This window comes from Marmota monax, unplaced genomic scaffold (genome assembly GCF_021218885.2).
Source record: "Marmota monax isolate L192 unplaced genomic scaffold, Marmota_monax_Labrador192_F-V1.1 WCK01_AAM20220418_F8-fsc00007, whole genome shotgun sequence".
Taxonomy (NCBI): Eukaryota; Metazoa; Chordata; class Mammalia; order Rodentia; family Sciuridae; genus Marmota; species Marmota monax.
This window is the reverse complement of record NW_026692781.1, coordinates 24,612,865-24,639,001: the sequence shown is the minus strand read 5'-3', so window position 1 is coordinate 24,639,001 and position 26,137 is coordinate 24,612,865. Positions and strand designations below refer to the sequence as shown.

General features: G+C 38.8%; 1 protein-coding gene across 1 annotated transcript; it reads left to right on the top strand.

Annotated features, from left to right (window-relative positions):
- Positions 1–4,736: 4,736 nt before the first annotated feature.
- Cavin2 (caveolae associated protein 2) lies at positions 4,737–17,457 on the top strand. Its single transcript, XM_046447421.2, has 2 exons — positions 4,737–5,571; positions 15,053–17,457. Exons 1-2 carry the CDS (start codon positions 5,089–5,091, stop codon positions 15,845–15,847), a joined length of 1,278 nt encoding a protein of 425 aa, XP_046303377.1. The 5' UTR covers positions 4,737–5,088; the 3' UTR covers positions 15,848–17,457.
- The last annotated feature ends 8,680 nt before the right edge of the window (positions 17,458–26,137 follow it).

Genomic DNA, 26,137 nt, shown 5'->3' with positions numbered 1-26,137 from the left:
CCTGAAATTCCATTAACATCTGCTACACTCAGGATGAATACCTTGAGTAGATTGTATAACGCTTAAAGAAAGGTCAGGGTTCACAACTGGGCAGATATGGAGAAGTTCAAGATGGTACATGGGATCATGTGCACCAAAGAGCCAGAGAAGGCCTTGAGAACACAAGCCCATCTGGAATTTTTGAAAATCTTGGAGTTCCTAAAGTGACAGCCCATAGAGAGTGGGTGAAATCTATCTTAAATGCCAACATTCTATATTATTTTTGCTTTATCACACATTTAGACAGCAATTCCTTTTACCTTGCTCTGTTGTTATCATTGATGGGTTATTATGGGGACTTTGGGAAAGATTAGAGTCATGTATTCATGTGCTTTTCGTCATTAATATTCCTAGTGAAAGTGAATAATTTTTTCACTCTGCACTACATTGGCAAAGGATAAGGTACAGAGAGGACCTTCAGGATTTTCCAAAAACTGCCCCCTACTTTCTGCCTGTACCCACTGCAGGGCGCAGTTGGTACAGGATTCAAGGTACATCTGATTCACCAAGATGCAGTCAGATATCCTTCAACCCCACCCTGCTTTCTGTCTAATCCATTTTATCTTAGTAACATGCCTTTATCCCACCATTTTTGGTATTTAGCCCCACATTAGACTTTTCTTTAAGTAAGAATATTTTCACAAAGCCCTTTGTTTTATAATGTAATCTTACAAGTTAAGCTTTAAGAATAGTAATATGTTTAAAAAGTATTAGACAGAGGGGTTCAGGGAATAAATAAAGACTGTTAACAATAATTCTTAAAGAATTGCATATTCCTGGTTATCTATTATTGCACGTAAACTATCCTAAAACGTAGAGACTGTGGATGTCATTATGTTGTTTTTTCTTTCTGCTCATATGGTTAACTCACTCATCCAACCCCAACATTGCTTCCTACTTAAGAGGCAACCCAACCTTTGAAAATTTTTTGAAGTCCAATATGGGGATCCAGAGGAAAAGATACATGGAGTAGCCAGCTTAGATTTCTCTGCCTCATTAGCCCCTGGGAAAAAAATACTTTCCATTTCCTGGCTCATTCCAGGACTCCAATCATTGTCATAATTAATTACACCAACAATGCATGGGCCAAGCAAGGAGGCTACTAAGCTGCCTCAAATAAGTGAGTAGTACTTCTCTAAGTAGTTGTTTTTGTTTGTTTTATGTTTTTCATTTTTCGTTTTGTTGTTGTTGTTTATTTGTTTGGTTTTGGTACTGGGGGTTGAACCCAGGGGATCTTTATCACTGAACCACATCCCCAGACCTTTCCATTTATTTATTTATTTTCTTTGAGATGGGGTCTTGCTAAATTGCTTAAGGCCTCACTGAGTTGCTGAGGCTAGCCTTGAACTTGCAATCCTCCTATCTCAGCCTACCAAGCCACTGGAATCACTGGTGTGCACCAGCATGCCCAGCTTCTAAGTATTTTGTATGGAAGACCATACAGATCTTGGGACCAATGCCTTGGCCAGTAACAAAGTAGGCATTTTCCTAGAGCAACCTGTATGCTTATGTGACTTGCACACCTAAGGTAAAAGTAGGCAGCTGGTGGTCAACTAGAAGATTAAAGTTCCCAAATATAACCTGTCCTGCCCTCACATTCCTGGACGGCAGCAGAGTTGAGCCCCTCTCTAGTTGCCACCCCTGTGTGTGTGTGTGTGTGTATATATATATATATATATATACATATATATATACATATATATATCCTTATTTACCTACCTGCCATTAAGTCAGAATCTTGCAAAGGTGAGCAAATAAGTTCATCTTTACATCCCCAGTGCCTCAAACTTATTTCCCAAGGCTATTGAGCTCCCCCCACCCTCTTGCATTCTGTTGTTTCAGTCATTATTCTTTAACAAGTCACTTTCACTTCCAGGAGTCCTTTATCTGTCACTGTATTAGGTCTAAACTTTGCTACTTAATTTCCAAGAAACTTCATAGTATGTAATTGTTAGATTCAATTTTAAAAATTTTTCCTCTAGAAAAAAAGTTACCAATTTCTATCAGAAATAGGATGTAATTTAGGAGAACTAAATGGTGAATTTGGATACATAGAGTTACCTCAAATTCTAATTCATTAATGGCGTTTTCTTTGGTTGTGTGCTTTATCCTTATATTAACTCTTGCTGCCTTTAGAGTCTGCATCTATTACTAACTATGATACATGCTGTCTTTTACAGGGCAGGAGGGTTTGCACACCATAGCTCTTTATAATTCCCATGATTACTAGGCTGGACAACATATTCACAAAAATAATTACTTCAAATAAAAGAGAAAGGAATATGGAATGGAAATTGTGGCCAAAGGCCTTTATTTTTATCTGTAACAGCCTTCTAAAAGAAAACATTTGCATTGAGGTAGATTGTTTCCAAGGATGACTATAGCAATCTCTCTCATGCTGCTTCCCATTTTGCCATGGGAAAGGTTGCTGCTCCCCTCATAACTTTGTGGTGTCTATCCCATTCGCTTGAATCTGAGCTTGGCCTGTGACCCGCTTGGACCATAGACTGTGGTGGAAGTGACAAGGGAGTGTTCCAGAGCCTACCCTTTCTAAGAGTGCTTGCAAATTTTGCATCTATTTCCTTAGGATATGAGGCAGCACATGAAGAAATCTGGCTTCCTTCTAAAGGATCAGACAGAGTTTCTGGAGGCTAAAAGAGAAGACTCAGTATTCTAGTTATCTCAGCTGAAGCATCAGAAATGTGAATAGGGCAATCTTGTATTCATCCCCCCAAACTACAGCTGAATGAGCATGTCCAGTGGAGATGACCCATTCCAGCTGAGCCTTGCCTAGCCAGCCACAGAACCATCAATAAATAAAATGACTGGTACTTCAAGCCACTGGGTTTCAGGCTGATTTGTTACACAGCAATAGATTACTGCTATAGTTTCATTATTCAAAATTAATTTTAAAAAATAAATAAGTGTACATGTAAATAATTCTTCTTCTTAAGAAAGAACCTCTCTCCTTTCACACCTTACATTCCATCTCCCTAACATCTCTATTTATCCAGCTGATTATATAATCTCCAACAATGCAATGCAAAATCTGTGCAAATCAAGGCAAAATCAGGGTGAAGTGATTATAATGTGAAATCATCTTGCAAAATGTGTAGAAAATCATAAAGTTGATGAAGGTAATGTTAGAAAAGCCCTTGAATCATGGGCAACTCTTCTGACAAATGAAAATCTGCAGCTGGAATAGTTAACATTTTGAAGAAGATAAAAAAAATCCACGTGGAAGATGTACAATAAGTGCTTCAAAAGGAAATGATTTGAATGTCAAAATTCAAGAGAGGCTCTTGGAAAATTGATGAAGCCCTCAAATATTTTTGAAATAATGACACTTTTTATGATTTGCCCACAGAAGTCAAATGCAGAAGGACATGGTATCGCGATACTGAATAATTTTGTTAGAAAATTTAACTTCTCGAAACCAACACTTGATTCAACTTTTGTTCTAATATTTAACACACCCCTGACCAACTGAATTTTTTAATATAAGTTAAATTAATTTTAATAATTGCTTTATTTTTTAAAGGATAAAAGTCTCATCAAATCTTCTTACCTTTTTGATTCCTATTTTTAAGTATTCACTTTAAGTGGGTATCAGTTATCTGAGGAAATTGAGGACCTCGGTACATGTCTTCAACTCATCTTCCTAACTAGCAGATATATTCATTAAGGGTGGGGTCTTGGGTCAGGCTTTATAAATATTCCCTGGATGCTACAGATAACATAAGATAGAAATTCAACAAATGAGACAGCAAATGACCTGCTGATTGATAGGCTTACATGCAGATATTGCCATTGAAGAATAGCATTGTTCCATTATCAATCCCTGACCCAATATGGGCTAGCACTTATTCTTCTCTAAACTTTTCATAGAAGACCTGCTACAAACTTCCTTCCACTTTCAAAGACTGGATACATTTAAAACCAATTCAAGCATGTAAAGTCGTTTTAGGAAATAAGCCCCATGTCCTTAGGGCTCAGCTAAGGAGGACTAGGTTTGCGAACAGGTGTGCCACTTCACTGAGCAGGAATTTGGAAATGTCAAACATTAGGAACACTCCGGCTCAACCGGCCTGCAGTCACACTTCTGGGCACGTGTCAATAAATGCCTTGCAGAGATGGGCATTTGAAAAGATCTTTCACCATGGGTTCAAAATTAGGTAAAACCAAAAAAGCATTTAGCTTTTTAAAGGAACCACTTTGGGGAGGGCAAAAGGCTTCTCAAAAAAAAAAAAAAAAAGTGGTCATTCAAAAAACACTATGACAATACTCCATAATATTGATTATTTTACCAACCCTGAAGTTCAGTCTCTTTCAACTTCCACTGCATCCCTGATTGCAAGAATAAAAGGAAGAACTGGGCTGTTTTCCTTGTCATTATCAGAACTTCCACTTCTCTGCAAATGAGAAATTTACAACACAAACTTGGCTGCACATATTTTTTAAACTGTACCACTCCCACTAGGGCACCCAGTGTTCTGCAGCCTATCAGTCAGTTCTTGGGCAAATGCAAACAATACTTTCCGTTATAATAACTCGTATCCAGGAAGAAAAAACAGTCTCTGTAGCGTAGCAGCCAGAGAAAAGTTTACTAGCTTTAGCCAATTGGAGGCTGTGGAGCTGGGCCAACTTAGCATGTTTTTCTCCGCCTCTAGATGAAGTCATGATTGAAATATGGCATTGAACTTATTTTAAAAGGGGAAGAGGAATAGGAAAGAAAAGCAAAACCTGCACCAAAGTGCTGTGTGCAGTGGAGAACGTGGTAAGGAAGTGTGTGCATGCTTCTGAACTCTGAGTGGTTCTCAGTTCTGTAACCTTCGCCTCCCACTGGGTGGAGTAGGACCTTTAAGAGCAGCTGGAATGCAGTTCCCCTGATCAGCTTAGCCAGTTGTTGCCTGTCTGAACCTCTGCCAGCCTGAAGAGCGGTGCTCAGAGCTTAAGCCAGAGGGCCTCTTTCTGCACCCTCACCGCCACCCTTCTCACCCCAGCAAGAAGAATCTCCCAGCAGGAGAGATTGTTCCCATCTGTCCAACCATGGGAGAGGATGCTGCACAAGCGGAAAAGTTCCAGCACCCGAGTTCTGACATGAGCCAAGAGAAGCCACCAAGCCCCAGCCCGATTCCCTCCTCCACACCAAGCCCCAGTCTGAACCTGGGGTGCACGGAGGAGGCTATCCGGGACAACTCGAAGGTGAACGCCGTCACGGTGCACACGCTCCTAGACAAGCTGGTGAACATGCTGGACACCGTGCAAGAGAACCAGCACAAGATGGAGCAGCGGCAGATCAGCCTGGAGGGCTCAGTGAAGGGCATCCAGAACGACCTCACTAAGCTCTCCAAATACCAGGCCTCTACCAGCAACACCGTGAGCAAGTTGCTGGAGAAATCTCGAAAGGTCAGCGCCCACACTCGCGCTGTCAAGGAGCGCATGGAGAGACAGTGCGCACAGGTGAAGCGGCTGGAGAATAACCACGCTCAACTCCTCAGACGCAACCATTTCAAAGTGCTCATCTTCCAGGTCAGTGTCCCCTACACCTCCTCACACGTGGGTGGGGGGTCTTCAACATTCATGATCTCAGTCCTCCTGGCTCTCATGGCCATTTTTACATCTGTCCTGCCTGTCAGGGATCACACACAAGAGGCATTGTCCCTGGGTTGCCTGCAGCAAATGTGAAATCTGCATACAGGAGTGGGAACTTCCCAAGTCGTTTCAGCTTAAAACCAAGGTAGATGCCCCTGAGGTTGGGAAAGTGGGGTCATTTTTCAGTGAGCACCTGGATGCATTCCATATAGTTTGAGGAGACAGGCAGGTGCATGTACCCACCCTAGTCAAACTCGTTTGTCTCTTTGCATTAGGAACATTGGCAGCAGCTGTTAGCTGAACAGGGCAACTTAATTCAGTGGCTGCTTATTAGCTCTTTGTAATCATAAGTTTTTTGTTTTGTTTTGTTTAAATCAAGAAACTCATAACAATTTCAACTGTCCCCTTTTCCAAAGGCCGCCAGTGTTTTGGGGACTAACCAAGTGATTGATTGATTCCATTAGAGTTGAACTAGCCTTGTTCTTTAAAGACTTTTTTGGGCAAAGCAATCTTGTTGAGTTCTTTTTCTAACAAATGATGCACTAAAAATGCAGAGCATAACTCTTTACAAACACTAGATATGCCTCTCATTGCTCAGAGAGACCACATCTATAAAGTAAAATAAAAGGAGTGTTATCAGTTACAGTCACAAAGCCTAGTCTTGAATATTTTCTCCTTCAAATGGTTGCCTTAGAATAAAAAGGCTACTTAATTTTTTTTAATGCATCAATGATGCAGTTAATGTAGCAAGAGGCTATTTGGGGACAGGGAGATTGCGTAGGGCCATTGTTCTGCCAAGTGGTGGGCATTTGTGAATCCAAGGGCAGCCCTGCCTAGGGCTGGAAGCCCTTCCGCCTGGTGGAACCCAGCCAGCCCAGAGCCCAGGAAGCGATTGCCATCCTGCCTCAGGGCTGTCTCATTGTGACCATGTGAATAGGAGAGGATTTCAAAGCCATGGAGGGGAGAGGCTATAACCAACAGTTTGATTGTGAAAGGCACACAGGGAAAGCCTTCATCTCCCAAGAAAGATGTAGAAATTGAGATTTAAACCGAGGGAGCCTTCTTTTTCTGAATGAATCTACTCTGCCAAGTTAGAACCCAAGCCTTCCTATACCCATAAAAGGAAAGACTCATTCCGTTGTTTTTTTGTCCTCCTCAAAAATTACACTTGAATGTTATAAAAGTTTAGGCAGCTGATGCTCTCCTGCACCTTGAAGGCTTTCACAGTCAAGAAACTTTTCAGCTTTTGATACAAATGCAATAGATTTTCACATACCAGATAAACTGAAAAGAGATACGGTAAGCCTATGAGATCCTCACTTTATTAGTGTAAAAGATAGTAGAAATCTCAGGTCTTAAGCCATTCCTAAATTAAATAGTGATCTCTAAACAAAATCAAACATGTACAGTCCTATTTAACTCTGTCACCAAAGGAAATCCACCCCCCTTTTCATTATGAATGAGGGATATTATCTTGCATTTCATTCCTCAGTTAAGGAATGGGAGAAAGTATTTATCTAGTAAAGGAAAAGCACAATTTATTGGGATTGGTTTTTGTTTTGTTTATACACAGAATTCTGCAAATGTTTGTGTTGGGGGGAATAAGGAGGGAGTAATGTGACTAGAAGTTCAAGAGAATTGTGAAACTGATGTTAAAAATATATATACTGTTGGGTAACTAAAAGGCACGTGCTGTTGATGAGGGCCTGACATGGTCACCTGTTTTGTCACATTGGACTGACAGGTGTAAAATTGCAACCAGAAACAGTAGGATTCTCCACATAGTGAGAAAAGATTAAAAAAAAAAAAAAAAGTGTGTGTGTGTGGGGGAGGCAGTGTGCTCAAGACCAAATGGAAGCTAAGAGAATCTAAAACAATCTGCTCAGACTCCGTTCTGGGTCCCTCTTGCAAGCAACCCCAGGGATATTTTTGAAGAGTATTTGAGGAGTCATGGAACTAGAAGCAAGTAACTGGCCTTTTCTTAAGCTGTGTAGGGTCCTTTATTGGCCTAAGGGATATGAGAAATCACAAGTCTCAAGGCATTGCAAGAGGATGATTTGGAGAAACAAATGCAACTACCGTTCCCAGTGGGAAGATTGCTTTTTCTCTTGTTCTTTCTTGAAGCTGGAGTTTCAGTAGGGTAGCAAGGATGCCAAGGGACAGCAATCATATGTGTTAGAAAGCAGTCCAGTACAATGGTTGAAAAGGTAATTTTTAGAATCAAACTGGTACAAATCCTAGTTTCATCACTTACAAATATTTGATCTTTGACATATTTATATCTTCTCCAAGCCTGTTTCTTCATCTATACACTGAAAATATTAATATCAGAAAAATTATATTTGAGCATTCAACAAGCCCTGCATATACTGCTAAGCATCTTTCTGGGCATTATTTCAAGTATCCCCAATTTAGAGATAAGAATGCTGAGAGTCAGAGGTGTTTACTTCTTGTCTGAAGTTACTTAGTAAACAAATGGTGAAGCTAGGATTCAAACTCACATCTATTTGACCCCAGAATATATGTATATGTTCTTAGACACTGGTACTTTCTTTCTCATCTTTCTTTTGTAAGGTGATGAATAAGGAAATAACATTTTAAACAGTGATGTAAGTGCTCAATGAATAAGACGCTATTACTGAGTGGATCTGAAATGCATTTGCTCAGACAGGAGGCCACACTTATACTTGGTTAGAACTATGGCTCTTGGATCAAAACTAACCCCACCCTTCCCAGGATCTTAAAACAGCTGTGCAGATGCCTTTTGAGTTGAAGCTTATACACACACACACACACACATGCATGGTATGCCTACCATCATGTTGAAATCAGCATTATGTCATGTTGCCAAGGAAGTATAGTAATCTGCCCAAAAGACCTTCTCTAAGTAGACCCTTCTAGTATCAGCAGCATCTACACAATGTAGCAGAAGGGGAATGTGTCCTAGACCTGCAGGAAAAGTGGAGATTAGGTAGTGTAGCAGATGCCACTTGTATCTTTACATAGTTTCTCATTTTCAGTATCCACTTAAACACTATGCTGGACTTTCCCTTACTCAATCTATTGGTTTTCTTGTTCAAGACAAAATTATGTAAAAATAAGAGAATGCAAAAAAGAAAATCTGCTCCCCTGGACATTATTAGTATTGGAATATTGCAAATATTATGTTTCCAGTTTGTGAAGTCTTGTCATTTCTCCAAAATCTACAGATGTATATTGGTTGGTTGGTTGGTTGGTTGACTAGACACTAAAATATTTGCTTTATTTCATTTCAAACTTTGTTCTTAATCTGTGCTACTTAAAACGTGTCATTTATTTATTGAAATCTGTGCTGAACTTTACAACATCGCTGTAGCTGTTAAGCATCTAATTTCTTAGCAATTACTTCAAATTATTACCAGTAGTATCTAAAACCGGAGAAACAATCAACTCCCTTTGAGCAATTAAATAAATTTTTAAGTCCTCATTAAACTCAGCATCTTTCCTTTTTAAAGTTTTTTTCAACAGCTCAAAATCAATGTTTGAATTCAAAATACTGTGACATGACCCAGCATTAATAAAATAAAAAACATAGGCATTAATAATCAAAAAGCAAGTGTTATAGATAGACAAAGACTAAGACTTTGCCTATAAGCATGCCTACCTATCTTTGACTAAAAAAAAATACAATTTGTACAGAAAAATCAGTGGATTTACAGTTAAGAGGAAATTTTCTCTGTTGGTTGAAGAGGCTAGAATTTCACAAGTAACTGGCCCTGAGGGCACGGTGTCCACTTATGTCCTCTTAAGGTTCTAGTAATGACTATTTGAAAAAGCAGTTGGGGAATAATTTTGAATCCAGTGAACAAAATGAGAGTACTCATGGACAGCTTACACTTTCCTCCACATAAAATTGTGAAATTGGGTGAAAAAAAATAGAAAGGTTAGATATTTGCAGTGGATACATTTCTGGAGAATTGAGCCTATAAATGTGCTCAAATATTAATCATTTGGTTCCTTAGATGAGATCAGAATTTTAGAAAAGTGCTAAAAGCTTAATATCTTAGGACTGTTTTAAAATTGATTTTTTTTTTAAAAAAAGATTGTACTTTATCCAAAGACACTGCTCTAAAAACCGTTGAGTTAGTACAAACTTGGAAGAAATAGAAATACAGATAATCAAAGATACCTTTCTACAACAACTTGCCATGTTTCTATCACATTGATTAACATTCCTATAATGAGATATTGGTTTTGATATGTTACACAGCAATGCCCTTTTAGTTTATAAAATAACAAAATACTAGTTCTTCTTGTTGTTATTACATTTATTGAATAACAGCACTGCCCCCGGCACTTTAAATGAATAACTGATTACTGTTGATTCATCTTCAAAAAATCATTACCTTCTCCTATATGTAAAGAAAAAAAAAGTAGCTTCTTTGTCATGTGTAAGCCTTCCAAGTAAATGTTGCCCTTTCCACTTTTTGTAATTTGTATTTGTTGGAATTTAATGAATGAAAAAAAAAAGTTCTCCCATACAACTCAGTTCCTGCAGTTTTGATTCTTGCCATGAAGCAAAACACATTTGGCATGAGTACATCATGGAATCATTTCTACAATTCTGTTTTGTAGGGTTTAGGTTAATATCACACAATCAAATATTTTAGAGCTGGAAAGCACCTTAATAATCATTTAGTTTAAATTCATTTGATATCAAAGAAGCAGAGGCCCTAAGAAACCAAGTCACTAGCAATGTTTCATTTTGTTAATAATAGAAATTACAGAGTGGAATTGTGAAATGAGTAAAAACAAACACTATAATCCCATGGTGGTAAAGTTCAAAACTGGGTTTTCTATATCAGCTTTTAAATAATTCAGTGTGATTTTTTTTTATTTTGTTTTGTTTTGTTTTGTGTCTTTTATGAATAACTAAGAACACCTAACCAGTGTGCTCCCAAAAAAAAAAAAAAAAAAATGAAACCCTTGATAACACTGAAAAATAATGAAACTTTTAAATCCTCCAGAATGCAAAAGACTGCGCAGGGATTATAACTAATGCATTTTATTCTTATGACTTGCTGATTCCACCGACAGCTGCCCTAGGGGTGCAGTTCTAATCAATGGCTTTATCCGCTTGGCAATCTATACCTCAGAAACACAAATCGGAGAAAACCATCAATGTGTAGGAGACCTATAAATCACAATGTCAGGTGGGCATAGTTCCATTTTAATAACTACTAGTTAGAAATTATTGGATAAAATATTCCATGGACACAAATTTATGGTTTCATATCTCTCTGGGATGCCACTACATCCCTGTAGGAGTATGACATCCTTTGTTATCTTTGTCTAATGTCAAGAATGATTATTTAGTGACAGGAAAGCAAACTGCTGGCTTCTCTCTCCTTATTCAGGCTTTTAAATGACTTAGGGTTGATTTCTTTCTCTAAGGCTGGTCATGGATTCTCCTCGTTTTAAAAGCGTGCATGCCTGCATAGGCACAAAGATTCACTTCCATGAGCTTCAACTCAAGAAGTGCCCAGCAGGTTGGCAAGTTTCTCTGCATTGTATTTACATGCAAGACTGGACGACTGGTTCACAAGAATCAATATAAATAGCCAACAAGCCAGACTGCAAGGAAAAATGCCAATTCTCAAGAGTTCTTTCCACTCCTTTTCTCTTTTTTATGCTGCCAGCATATCCATCATATATGTTTGAAGTGTGCTGTTTAATTCTCCCTTCCTTTGAAAACCTCCTCAGGGTCCTTGTGAAAGGTCAGAATCACAAACACCTGCATCAGTCCAGGCTGAGGACCTTTTTGAAAACAAAGGACAAATAACCAGCTTCTCCTTGGGGCTCCTAGTGGGTAGAACTGCCCAAGGAAGCAAAGCGGCCCACAAGGATTCTTAATGCCATTTTAAGGAGTCACAACCCTTAAGTAGACAGATGGTTAACTAGCATAAGTAAGTAGTGACAGTTAGGGATGTGTACTTACTTGGTCCTCTCCCTTGAAATAGCTGTCAGTCTTAGAATCTGTAAGAGAAAGCAAATCAAAAACATTACAACAGGAAGCTGAAGGCAGAAGAGTCAGTCATCTCACCTGTAAGTATGTGAAATATCAAGTGTTCCCATGAGGTGTGTGCGAGAGGATTGCATGCCCAGGCACATGGTGAGTCTAGGCATCTCAGGGAGGGGGCAGTTATGGAGGATTCATCATCTGAAGTTCAACTCGAGTTTCTATCCCATAGCAGATACTTCATGGTCAAACACCATGCATATGTCTTTCAAAAGAACAGACTTTGAAAAGTATCAGTTTTTGTTTTGTTTTGTTTTGTTTTTGTATATTGAAACAAACATCATGGAAAGGGAAGACCTACATGTGCTTGCACATTTACAAATTTCTGTGTGAAAAGAGTTTGCCTCCAGAGTGGATGCCGTAAGAAGCCACAAAATAAACACTGTCCAGTAGACAGAACATAAAATACTGCTCAAGTAATTAAAATGACAGCAGAAGCATAGCAGTTAGCCAAGAAGATGTATCTCACTCAAAGACACATCCAGCTCATTCTGGATTATCTCTGTTCCTGCTGGGTTAATTTCCATAGTTGGCATCAAAAGAGTTCTTGTATAAATTTCCCTGGCATTTTACAAAAGAGTTCAACTGGGTTTCCACCTTCCCTCCACACCTGCTCCCACCCCACAGATTCAGCCTGTATCTACCAATGATCTCTTCTGATTCACCTTCTAAAACATTTTCCTCAAAGCTATCCTCAGAGGATAGGTGAAAATAGAGACAAAAGAGTCTTAAGATCTTACAGAAACTATGTTTGGTTAATACTAAAACTTAATTTAAGGAAAACTGAAATAATAGTAGTTTAATTCTTTTAGAAGTACAATTAATATACCTACCTTTAGTTAGGGTTAAAGAAAGGGAAGTTATCCAATTTATGACTTTTGATTACCCTGAAAGATTATGCTATATAAAATGTACCACTTCTCTGATAACCAATGCTTATTTTTAACAGTTTTCTGCCTGAGTTTTTGCTTTCCTCCCTGAGAACTTTTAATAACATTTCACTGAACTCTTGGTTTCTTCCTTTCCTGCAAGCAACATCTGTCAAACCTTCCCAACCCTCTTGTCAAACCCCAGAAGAAATTTCACTTCTGGACTAAGCATCAGAGCCCTAGCTATTTCTGTTGTCTCCCTGCTTTCAGTAATACTCACCCACAGAGAATAAAATCCTTCCTTTTAAAAGGGAAACCATTGCCCTGCCTTGTTTTCTCCTCATTTTCCAGGGACACCAGCATCCAGCAAACTGGTATAGAGACAGGCCATTATTTGGTAGTCCTCAAGCCCCACAGGACAGTGTAGCCATCTGCACTCCCACCCCCTAGGGACCTTCTTACAAAGCCACCTTACCCAAGGAGCACTTCTTGGACAAGCCCCTGTTGAGCTCTGGGTGTGGAGGACACAGCAGGGAATAAGAGGTGAAAATTCCTTCCTTCATGGGGAGTGCTTTTCAGTAAAGCTAAGCAACTCAGCTTGAAGCAAGAGAAAAGTGGCTATCTGCAAAAGCCCAGGTCACAAATGACTCCTAGTAACTCCATGCTCCTTTCACCTCTTCACTTTTTCTCACACTGTGTACCTAACTTTTTCCATGACATACAAAATGGGAGGGTGTGAGGAGAGCGTTAGGAAACAGGATGTATAATAACTTCCCTCTCACATGGTCTCTGTTTAAACAGACTTTTTTGCTCTTCACCTCTCCCAGGACTTTCTCCTTTGTTTCTAACCAATTAATGAACAGGATACTATATGAGTGTGTGTATAAGGGAAGGCAAAGACCTGTATCTCTTCAGAGTACTGTAATTATGCTCTTCAGTAGTTAAGGAGTTTTAAGTTTCTCTATGATATCAAAAATTTGTTCACTTAATCTTCATATCAAGAAGTTAAAAAATAGTCATACTCAGAGCATATTTTCAATTATAATGCAATTTTATAGATGTTTCAAAATTACAAAGCCAGAAAAGAAGTCTTTACCATTAACATGAACTTTGCATGAAGTTTAGATCTCAAGTAGACTTTTAAGCCCACTAAATCCAGTCATTTTCAAACTGAAATTTTACTGGGCAGCCCAAGATATAATCAGGTCACCTTGAGGCTCTGATGGCAGCAGGGGTGGCAAGGGGCTCAGCAGACTTACCCCCTCCCACATTCCTGCAGAAACCCTGGTGCCCCTGGGAGTGCAGTTTGAAAGCTGCTAATCTAGGTCAAATCCTTTTGGTTCATATTTGGAAGAAACTGAGACTCAAGGAGATTAAGTTATTTGTTGAAGCTGCACAGCCATTTAGCAGTACAGCAAAGACGGAGACTGGGGCCTTCTGCCACACATCCGATCCTGTGCCATTCTTTCCAGTGAAAATGTCATGGCACCTGGCTGAAGGCCTCTCATTGTCTAATATTTAAAGAAAACCATAAAAATATGGATTCAACCTCCCTGGTGAGCATGGAAGCACCATTGCCCAGCACTCTGGCAGCAAGTCCTTGGACTTTGTACCCTGAACTATTATTGCAAGGCCATCTGGAGGGATGTTCTGGGAATATGGAAGAGGGTGGGCAGCTTTTCAAACTTCTCTCCTTACTATTAGATGGAGATAAGGGCCAAAGGCTTCTTGCCCAAAGAAACTATTTAGCAACAGAGACTTGATATGCAATGCCCGTCAGTGTAATCCCTCACAACTCTAAAAATGACCCTGGTATCTCCCCTACCCCTGAGCTCTCACAAAGCCTATCCTAAAACACATTGCTTCGTGACCTTCATGAGCAGGAGCCTCAAGAAGGTGAGCCCTTGCTCCTCTTACTCTCAAATGATGTCATCAGCAAGACACCTGTGTGCTTCTGAGCAGAGCTTCACTGCTGACATCTAGCTGGGGAGGGAACGAAACAAGACTTTACATAGTGTCTGGCACTTTAGGACTTCTCTGTTTTCTCCCCCAACCCCCATCTTTGATCATTCATCTCAAACTTCAGGGCTTTTGCAATAGGTTTTTGGCAGGAGCTGAGCCCTGTGACCTGGAGAGAGGGTAGGAAAGAGAGGGCCTCTGGGTTCACAGTACAGTACTTACTTTAGCTCCTTTTATCTAGGCAGCTTCCTGGTCTATCTGAGTCACAGCCCACTTCCCTGCTGCCTGTCACTGATAGCGCTTTTGCCAGCTGTCCTCATGCTATTCCCAACAGGCAGACCTTGGCCTTATCCAGCCTAAGGGAAAGGACTTGCCCAATTTAGAATGAATGCTCCCCAGTCCAGAAAACCAAAGCCACAACCACTTTTCTGACATTTTTATCCCCCAGAAAAGACACACCCATTACATCCATTTAGGACCATTTGTGAAATATGCTATTAACATTGTCCATCTACATTGTCCATCTTTTCAGGAAGAAAATGAGATCCCTGCCAGTGTGTTTGTGAAAGAGCCGGTTCCCAGCCCAGTGGAAGGGAAGGAGGAGCTTGCTGATGAGAACAAGTCCCTGGAGGAAACCTTGCACACGGTGGACCTCTCCTCCGATGATGAATTAGCCCACGAGGAGGAGACCCTGGAAGACAGTGCAGAGGAAAAGATGGAAGAAAGTAGGGCAGAGAAAATAAAAAGATCCAGCCTCAGGAAAGTAGATAGCCTCAAGAAAGCCTTTTCTCGCCAGAACATTGAGAAAAAGATGAACAAGCTGGGGACCAAGATCGTATCTGTAGAGAGGAGAGAGAAGATTAAGAAATCTCTTACATCCAATCACCAGAAAACATCCTCAGGGAAAAGTTCCCCCTTCAAGGTTTCTCCCCTCACTTTTGGTCGAAAGAAAGTCCGAGAGGGAGAAAGCCCTGCAGAAAATGAGAGCAAGTCAGAAGACATGGCAAGCAGTGAGCAGATGCCAAATGACCATGAAGAGGGCTCGCTTGCAGAGGGTCTTTCTGAAGCATCCCTCCCCAGTTCCCTGCTGGAAGGGAAGAACACAGAAGGGGATACTGAGAAGGGGGCCTTCAGAGGGAATAACTCTGGGATGGACAGCAACATTGACTTGACAATCGTGGAAGATGAAGAAGAAGAGCCGGTGGCCCTGGAACAGGCACAGAAGGTGTGCTATGAAGGTGGTTACATGCTGACCTCAGAGGTGATAGAGCAGTCGAATGAGGAACCTGTGCATCCAGCTGTGCTCCAGGTGGACCAAACCGCCTAAACCTGGAGCCCAGGGCCACCAGCCTGTGCCCCAGGTTAAATGGGCGACAGAGCCTGGAAACCAGCTCCTCCCTATCTCCATACTGCCCACTCATTAATGTCATTGTCCAGGGAGTCTCCACTGGCCACACAGTGGCAACGTACGTACATGAGGCCAACAAAGCAACCTGACAGAGGATCCACTCAATTTGCTCTTAGGTTGTGTTGCTGTAGAATTTCTCCAAAATTGTCAGGAAGAAGAAATGGAGCAGTTGAGAAAACACTGATCCACTTGGCTTAGTCGAGAAAACCAGAGGACAGTTACAATACCAGTTGTGAAATGTGATTAATTTTTTGTCATTCCATCAGCTTGTTGAATCATGTGCCATTAGTCATCCAGTGAATTTCTACAGTTTTCTGTGAATCGAATCTTTAAGTGGGTGATACACAATATTCATACGTGTGTAAGGTAAAAACAGCTATATTTTAAAAAGCAAATATTTACTAAAGGTAGAAGGGAATGTTCAGGCAGTTTTTCAGTTAATAAGACCCATTGTTTTTTTGGAAATGAAGGAAAGTTGAAAGACAATGATAGCTAATGACATTCAGCATGGAGTAAAGGCAAGGCTTGTTAGAAAAGAAAACTAAGAGGAAGAAGTTGAGAAATAAGAGAAATGGAAAGTAAAGAATGCCAAGGAGAATGAAGACAGAGGGAAAAATGTGTGCTTAAAAGTGAAATCTTTACAATATTAAGCTAATTATTTCACTCTTTAAATAACAATACTAAAAATATTTCTTTATCCTGGAATAACATGTTATAACTTCACAATATTTTATTTTCTAATATTTTCAAATACTACAACAAATATTTTATTGTGTTAAAGCTGCATTGTTTTCTCAATAATCAAAAGGAAGTACAACTATTTCTTGGAAGAAGTTCAGTAGAATGTTGTCTCTTTAACATTGAAATAAGTATACATCTTCGAAAAGTTAATAATATGTACTGTCTTTGTAGGAAGTTGGACCATACTATTCTTTAATGTTTTCTAAATTTGAAATAACCTCTATACTACATATAATGTGATGTTAGTTTATAAGCTGTTAAAGTCTATAGGTTTGAGAAGGGAAGAGTGCTATTTTTCCTCTTCTGTACATAATAGTGATTTCATTCCAGGTCATATTTTATTTATATATTAATTTCACAGAATATTAATGTTTTGTAACTTCTTAAAGCATGTTTATATATGTGTACACATTCATTCAGACAGGGTAATTTTTATTGTTGCCTAACATTATACTAACATATTGCTTTATCTATTTTTAATTACAAAATGCTAATGTTTTGTTAAGTTATAGTTCAAAGATAGTGGACCCAGAGAGCAAATGCCCTACCTTTAGTATATACCACTACAAATAATCTAACAAATAGACGTAATCCAAGACAATGATAACAAACTATGCTTTGTCTTTAATAAAAGGGATAGGATTAGCAAAATGTATTGATGGTATAACCCATTCAGTTTTGTCTTATTTCATAATAATGTAACCCCACATATTGGATTTGTGAACTAACAATGGCTGTGTTAAAGAAGATTAAATAAACCAAAAAATAAAAGGTATATAACAATGTCACTTTTTTGGCAGAACAATTTTACAACAAGCAGAAAGAATTGATTTTTAAACCCTCCTCCAAATGTTGCTGTAATGTTGATTGTTTCAGTCTTGATTTCCCCTATTAACTCTGCTTTCTTTTTTTCCTGATCTCATTTAGAAATCCAACTCTCATTCTTCAAGTTTAACTTTCTTGACATTACCTTGCCAGCTCTGGATAGCATCTGAATTTACTGCAGTAGCTTGATGGATTTGATAGTTCCATCTGCATTATTATTATATTGTACCAGACCTTTTAATACCTTAAATAGTTCTACAAACATGAATTTATCGAACTACGGGTTCAGTTTATTCACTCAGATAAACCTTTGTCTTCTGTACAGCCATAGACTGGGTAGAAGACTGAATTTCATGCAGGGCCCAAAGCATGCCTGTTTAACTTTTTAAGAGCTACTGTAGCTTCTTACAGAGGAGGAGTTGGAGGATCCAGAGCTAGTGTAATGTTTACATCCCCTTTTCAAAAATGTTTTTATCCATTTGTTCCTATAAACTAGCTGCTTGTCACTGGAAAACTGCACCCTGGCATCTTTTAAAGTTTTACTGACAATCACATTTATTCTATGTTCCACATTCAAAGCATTAAAATCTAAAGCAATAAAATAGAGAATTAAGCCAGATAATTGTTGGGAAACACATACTGTAGGGATTAGAAAGAGCAGCAGTTGTGGAAATGGAAGCTATTTATTCTGTATTATTGTTGAATTATTTGCATACTGAAGAGGCTATAAAGTCCCCAAATTAGATATGTCTTCTTCCCACCCATCCAATAACCCATTCCTAACTTCATGTGCCTGGAGCTCAAGAACTCAATTAGTTTTCCCCAAACATCAGTTATACATTAATACAGACTGAGATCCATATCTTAGAAATATAATTCCAGAGCAAGAAGCATCCATTACATGGATCACAAATCTTGCAGAAATATAGCAAAAAAATGTCATTTGTCCACAATATTTGTTATTTAAAAATGCAGATATATATTTCAACAGGAATTTTTTCCTCATTTAACTTAGGAATCTAGCATATGACTGAATTACTATTCCTTTTTATACATTCAAATAAGAGAAACATGCTAAGTCCAGTTCTGCACAAACCAGATTTTTTTTTATATTCTATTATGATGAAAGCCCAAATGTCTCTGCTTTTAGAAGTGCCCACCCAGAAGAGTCAAGTTTGAACCTCATGAGGTTCAGCTGACTATCAGGAAAGCAGAAGCTGCTTTGACACTGTCCAGCTGCCAGTGCAGGTAAAGGTTATAATGAAAGTCATTTCCTACATTAAGACACTAATGCCTAAGCCCAGTTAATTCCTGCTCAAAAGTTTGTGGACTGCCCTACAGCCCAAATCTAACTGATTTTATATTGAAGATTGGGAGTATGAAGAATTGAGGTACAAGCAGCAATCATTATTAACAGTTCCATAGCAACCACAGTCTTTTCCTAAAAACCAAGACTCTGGCACTGCAAAACAAGTTACAGATAAAATTGGCATTGTGACCTTTGTATTCTGCTTGATCTGGGTGTCTAGATAAAGACTTCTGAAGCCTGGAACTCATTCCTAAAGGGAACAGACAGTAACTCACATTATTAAAGATACTTTCTTATTTTTGTTTTAACCATTGCGTTATCCTGAGATACTTCAAACTCTAAAATTATTTTTAACTCTCCACACAAACTGCCCCAATTAAGAAGTCACACCTTCAGCAAAACAGCTTGATGTTCATGTATTTATATCCTTTCCACTGTAAAAATCAATTTGTTAAATATTTATGGGCAAAGCAACCTTTAGTCTCTCCTATTTGCTAAAATTCTTCAAGTTCAAAGCAGTAAGAGGGAAGGGAACCTATATTTTTGATAGTTTCTTTTACACCAGGCTGGGCTCTCCAATGGCCCACAATTCTGCAGACCTACCACACAAGCATTATCTCATTTAATCATACAGAATCCTATTAGGAAATTACTATTTTCATTCCTGTTTTAATGGGGTACAAGAAGTTAATTTGTTCCAACTAGTAAAATGGAGGAGGAGACAGATTCCAGAAATCCTAACCCCTCTGAGTTCTGTTCATCATGCTATAATCTAAATGCAGTCATCCCACTTGGTATCCATGGGGCAAGATTCCAGTTCCCTCCTCCATCCTTGTGGATATGAAATCTGACAATGCTCATGTCCCTTATCTGAAATGATGTGGTATTTGCAAATAATACTGTACTCATCCTTCCATATACATTTTTTATTCTTTTTAGATATACTTGACAGTAGAATGTACTTTGGCCTATTAGACATACATGGAGTATAACTTATTCTAAGTAGGATCTCCCACATACTTTTAATGTTCTCTAGATGACTTATAATACCTAATACAATGTATATGCTATATAAATTGTTATTTTACTGAGTTGTTTGGGGAATAATGACAAAAATAGTCCATATATGTTAGGTCCATATGCAATTTTTTTCCTAAATATTTTTGCTCCATAGTTGGTTGAATCTATGGATGCAGAACCTAAGGTATATTTCCTGTGAGGGCCATTGAGTTAAGTAGATTTCCCAAGTTCACATGATTACTAAAGTGGCAGGGCCAATACTCAGTCTCAATCTGAAATTCATTCTGCCAAAACAGACTCCTAAATATCACTCAACTGGGCTTAGTTATGAATTAATTTATACACTCTCTGATAGGTATAATATTAACTTTATTTTATCACTCCTTACGTCGCATCACATACAGGTAAAATTTGTAAATGATTTTGATGATTGTCAGATTCGATGCTTTAAAAAAAAACAAAACAGCTATGGTTCTTGGAGAGTCATAGAGAAACTATTTTTCAGGTCTGCTAAGGCCACAGAGGGGTTCCTTCACTCTTTGGTATCATCCATTATCAGGGACTGCAGGGTTCACTTTGGGGCAGTGTTTAATAAGAGCAAGCTGTCAACAGAGATCTACTCATCCAAAGATGGCTCACAAGGTCTACCTCAAAATTTCTACATTAACAGAGTCACATCCCTGTGTCATAACAGAGAAATTGCTATGTTGTGTTCAGGCACATCTTCTCATAGGCTATGAACAGAGGGAGTGGCAAATCAGCATGGGGTAGGAGTGGGGGAATATGGAGGTTGGGAAAGCAGGGAGAACCATGAGGACATGGAGACTTAGCCTTTGAATCCAATTCCTGCACAATCGTGCAGATTTCTTCTCAGGAAAAAGAGGAGCTAAGTCAAACAAACACTGTGTCTCCATCTCTGTGGGCAAGGTATCAAAGAAAACCCCCTAGGCCAGCCCTCATTCATCAAGATGTGTGCTGCAGGCAACAACTTCCTCCAAAGGCTTTGGCAGTGGTCACAGACTCAAATGCCTGAAGGGCTCAGACAGGAGTCAAGGAGCTGGTGGCAGTGGTGGCAAAATTTATTGCATGTGGGCCACAGCCTTTCTGACAGGGCATCCTTATAATTTAACTGCCTAGAGGAAGTGCCTGCCTCCTTCTCATTCCTACAAAGGGAAGGTGCATTGCAGGAGCCACTGGACTGTGACCTCTTTCCAGTTACCAAATGGCAAAGCTGGCCCAGCGTTGCCAAATTTCAGATTTCTTTTTGCATGTAGGTCTCCTGTCTTTTAATTTTTGGCAACTAGTTCAAACCATTTTAAACACCATGCAAGGCAAATAGAAAGATCTGCTGGCTGGATATGATCCAGGCACTGATCATACGTTTCTAACTAACCTGGTCTATAAAGATGAGGACTCTGGGGTTCTTTCCCTCCTAGAGGCAAAGACACAAGAATAGAAAGCTAGTATTAGAACTGAATTTGCCTAAAGGAGAGCACAAAAGCCTTCTTGGGGAATATAAAATATAAAAATGCCTTTGCCAGCACTTATAAGAAGTGTCCCTCTTGCTGCTTACTAAATTTATGAAAATGTTGTTAATGCTGCATAGTTAATGCACTGAGGAGACAGTAACCATTCCTAATGAAATATGGTTGCATATTCTTTAGTGAGAAAACACCAGTTCTTGTCATTAACCTTGCTAGCCACCTGTGGGTTATCTTCAGCATCCTGGGAGGTCAAAGGGATTTGTATCCTTGGTTGACTAAGCATCCAAAATGACTATCCCATTTTTATGTTTCAGTTGGAAAATATGTACTCCTACCAATAACTTGGAGACCTACATATGATAAAAAGAAAGTCTGTATTCTGTTCTGTCATATATCATGGCAAAACTGCCAGCCAACAAACCTGTTCTTAAAGTCTTCATTGTTGGTAATGAGATACAAATGGAAAAGAACACGGCCCCAATTTTTCTTTTTTTTTGGGGGGGATGCTAAATTGAGCCTTCAGAGCTCAGAGTTGGGGAAAGAAATGGATACAGATTTAGCACAGGGTCAAGATGTCCTTTGTTAGGGAAAAACTTTATATGTTTGCAACTACTTGTAGTTCTAAGAAAGCACGAGGATTAGCTGTGACTCTAAGATCCATTGCCTATTAATGGTGTCTCCAAGACCCTAATGACATGCAAGAAAATGCAGTGTATTCTAGTGAATTAACCCTTATGCAGAAAATCAAATTCCTTAGGAAGTTTAAATCAATAATTTTAAATCCATACATGGTAAAGAGACCCTATGGGAGTGCCCCTGAAATTAACCAGAGAAAGGAAGAATGACGCACATTGGGAGTTTTTTTTTTTATTATTATATATTTATTTCAATTTCTTTTTTCTTTGTTCCATCACTGGTTTTATTGTCAGAAACTATTCTTCTAAGTACACTGTACTGGAATTTTCAGAGATTAAATAAAACTATGCCTGAATTGCTTAATAGCAACAGGGAATTTTTACCTGTAAGAAACATTTCCCCAATACAGAGATCCATTTTTATTAACATTTGTTATATATATTGGGCATCTATAGGCACCAGATTCTGTCCTAAACACACAGATAAACACAAGAATAACAGTTTTTGCCATCTAGAAACTCCCTATCTTTTGACAAACGTAGAAGAGCTTAGAATTCCCTTTAAAGAAAATTTAAACTTAGAATAGCAAAGCAAGAGAGAACAATCTGAGAGAAAAATAAATCCTCAGTCTTATAGAAATTATTTGCAAAAATAATCACCCAAGATCATTAAATGGAGATACTGTAACTTGACTCTGTAAATTATTGTTAGCCTTTCAGCATCTATAACAAAATATACCAGCTATCTCATACACAACAGTAATTAATTCCTCACAGTTCTGGTAGCTGGGAAGTCCAAGGTTGTGGTGCCAGCAATTCAGTGTCTGGTAAGGGCTCCACTTTTGTTGTTGTTGTTGTTCTTTATATATATATATATTGGTTTTCAATGTACCTTTATTTTATTCATATGCAGTGCTGAGATTCGAACCCAGTGCCTCACACATGCTAGGCAACTGCTCTACCACTGAGCTACAAACCCAACCCTGAGGGCTCCACTTTCTATGTCATAGATAGTACCTTCCCACTGAGTCCTCACAGGGTAGAAGGATCAAGAGTGCTCCAAGTGGGCGGAGCTCTCTAATCACCTCCCTAAGGTCCCCACCTCCTAACACAATCATGCTGGGTGTGAGGTTCCAATATGGTAATTTGCAAGGATGGGGCACAAAAATTTACAAGATAGCAGACACCATAAATGTCCAGGACACAGTGAGAAGGACACTAAGCTGTGGAAGGTGTAGGTGTTTGGACTTAAAGAATACAGATATGCAGAAAAAGGAGTTTATTTGTTCTTAAGTGGGAAACCAAATGTGTAGAAGAGACTCTGAATAGAAGAAAACTTATAAAGTCTTTCAAAAGCAACACTAACGGTAAACACATTCATTTGTTTTAGTTGACAGATAAACACTGAGCACAGATTATATGCCAAGACCTGAGGGAGGTGCTGGATTTACTGGGTAGATGGAAGCAAACTAAACAGACATGGGTCTGTTCCCATACTAGGTCCTGAAATAAACAGTTTATTTAGTCACTTCCCTTGCCAAAAGTATTCAAATGGGGACATTTGGTTCAAGCGAATTTTCTCTCTTGAAAATGCATTGCTAATTTATAATGTTACAAAATATTTTTTGCTAGGATAAGACAGTAATGAATAAATGAAAATATAAAATGGAAATCAATGAGAAAATATTATTCCCTTTAGATACAGTAACTTTACGTTTAACTTTGGCAGAGTGCATCTTCTTATTGTAAGTTCTCCTTGTTTTCTTTTAAATTACATTTATTAAGTTTTTTATTTAATTTAAACATATTAAGAAGGAACAAAACCCATAATCTCACTGCCTGGATAATCCCTACTGTAATTGTTCATTTTCTTAAATACAAATATTACTGAAAAACAGTATTACTTTTCTTTTGCTGTGTAACAAATTTTCACAAACTTAGTGACATTAAGCCCCACTCATTTATTAGCTCACAGTTCTATAGGTGAGAAATTCAGTATGGTATGCTGGTTTCTCTACTCAGGTTAGCCCAAAGCTGAAACAAAGGGGTCAGTCCCCAAGCTCACTGTTTGCAGAATTCAATTCCCAGCAGTTTATAGGATAGAGGGCCCCATTTCCTTGCTGCCTGTCATCTGGGAAATGTTCTCAGCTTCTAGGTGCTGAACATGGACTCCTGAACATGGTGTCCTCTCCATCTGCAAGCCAGCAGGGACACACCCAGTCCATGTCATGCTCTGAGTCTTTGATTTCATCATTGTCTTTTTTGACCAGAGAAAATCATCTGCCTATAAAGGGCGCCTGTAATTGGGTCAGGGACCCCTGGATCATTTCTCATAAAGTAAACTGTACCATATCACATCATAAAATCACAAGAGTAAAAGACACATCATATTCACAGACTTGGCGATGTTACTGGGCATGTTTACGGAGCAGTTCGGAAATTAAGAAGACCACTTGAAAATTTTGCTTATCATATGAAAGAACAAATAAGGAGATTAAAATGATGCAAAAAGATGTTAAATGAATATTAAGCTGTATTAAGCTGTTTATCCCAACCTCACACTTCTTCCGTAAGAACTGCAGTTAACAGTTTTCTTTTGCATCCTTGGGGGGGGGGGAATGCATATGCATTCCTATATTTCCTCTTTAAATTTAAATAAGCAGTATCTAATTGCTTTTTTCATTTAATCTCTCTTGGAACTCCTTCCTTAGTGACTAATATGAATCTGCGTTACACTTTATAACAGCTACATAGCAGTAGCTTTTATTTCTACAGCACTTACATAAGAATAAGCAAAGAGGGCAGCAATGAATCACCCCTAAAATAAAGAAAGATTATTTATTATTTCCCAAAGATTTTTAAATTGTGGACAAAGCTTGCATCAAACTCATTGTTTCAGCTGAAACACCTACTTCTCTTAGAACAAATGGTTTCCCCAGGAGTCCCTATTTGGGGAGACAGTCCATTTTACTGTAAAGCAAATTTAAATAACAACTTCAGAAGGAAGTAAACTATTTAGACACAATAGGATTTCAACAGGATTTTGAAGAGTACCACAAGGAAGAAGAAGGAGGAGGAGAAAAGAAGGGTGGGGGGCCGGGGGAGTGGAGAGGGTAAAGGAGGAAAACACAAAAGCAAAACAAATCAGATTAAAGTTAAATTGAAGTCTGGAATTCATCTATGCTTCAGAGCAGGAATAAAGAGTTACCAGATCTTTTCTCCATAGCAACACCACAGAAATAAAAAGAATTACCTTTTTTCACAAAAGATGCATGTCTTTCTAATTATTATCATTCTAAAATTCTTAAACTAGCTGCTTGATCTATGGCTTTAGGATACTATTTTTTTCATATCTGTTTCTTCTAAGTACAAAAAGACAAAGAGATATCCACCACTTTTCATTGTTCCTTGAATGGAACTAGACACTTAAAAATAGATTTACATTACCAGTCATAACTTGTGATTCCTAAGCTCCCGCAAAACTCATATATTCATTTTTTTTGTACTGAAGTGACATGTTCCTCCACTTTTATCAATTTAAATGAAAACACAGTAAGCAATAAAAATAGCCCCAACTTCCATCAATGTTTCTCTGTGTTAAGAGTCCATGAACTAAAAGTTTATCCTCAGAGCTCAGACCACCATTCTGAAATGGAGGTGCACTATCACACATAATGTTAATGCTTATGAATTTATGTTAGTGATTTAATGTGGCAACTTGCTCTTGAACTTAGTCTTCCTCACTTCTGTTGTAGAAAGATCCCAAAGGCACATATCTAAAGGTCACCTACTGCTGGACATCAAGGAGGAAACCTTAGTAATAATAGCAGCAGCATAAGAATAAACTGCCAAGACTGTGTGAGACAATTGTTAGTGAGATGAACAACAGAGAAGCTGAGAGGAAATGAAAAACTTCCCATAGACCCCAGGCAAGTAGGACCCCTGTCCCAAGCCTGCATCTTGGGGGCACAATGCCTTCCAATACCTTCCAAGAAATTTTCTAAGTTTCCCTTGTGACTGAGACAATCCCTCCCACTCCAGCAATCTACCTGGAAAAAAGGCCTCAGACCACATCAGGACCCTTATCTCATTTCTCCTCTACAGAGAATCACTAAGCCTCTACCCCTCTACCTCATATCCTTTGGGTATACCAGATGCCCCAAAGAACCTCCAGAAGAGTTCTACTGGCCAGAAC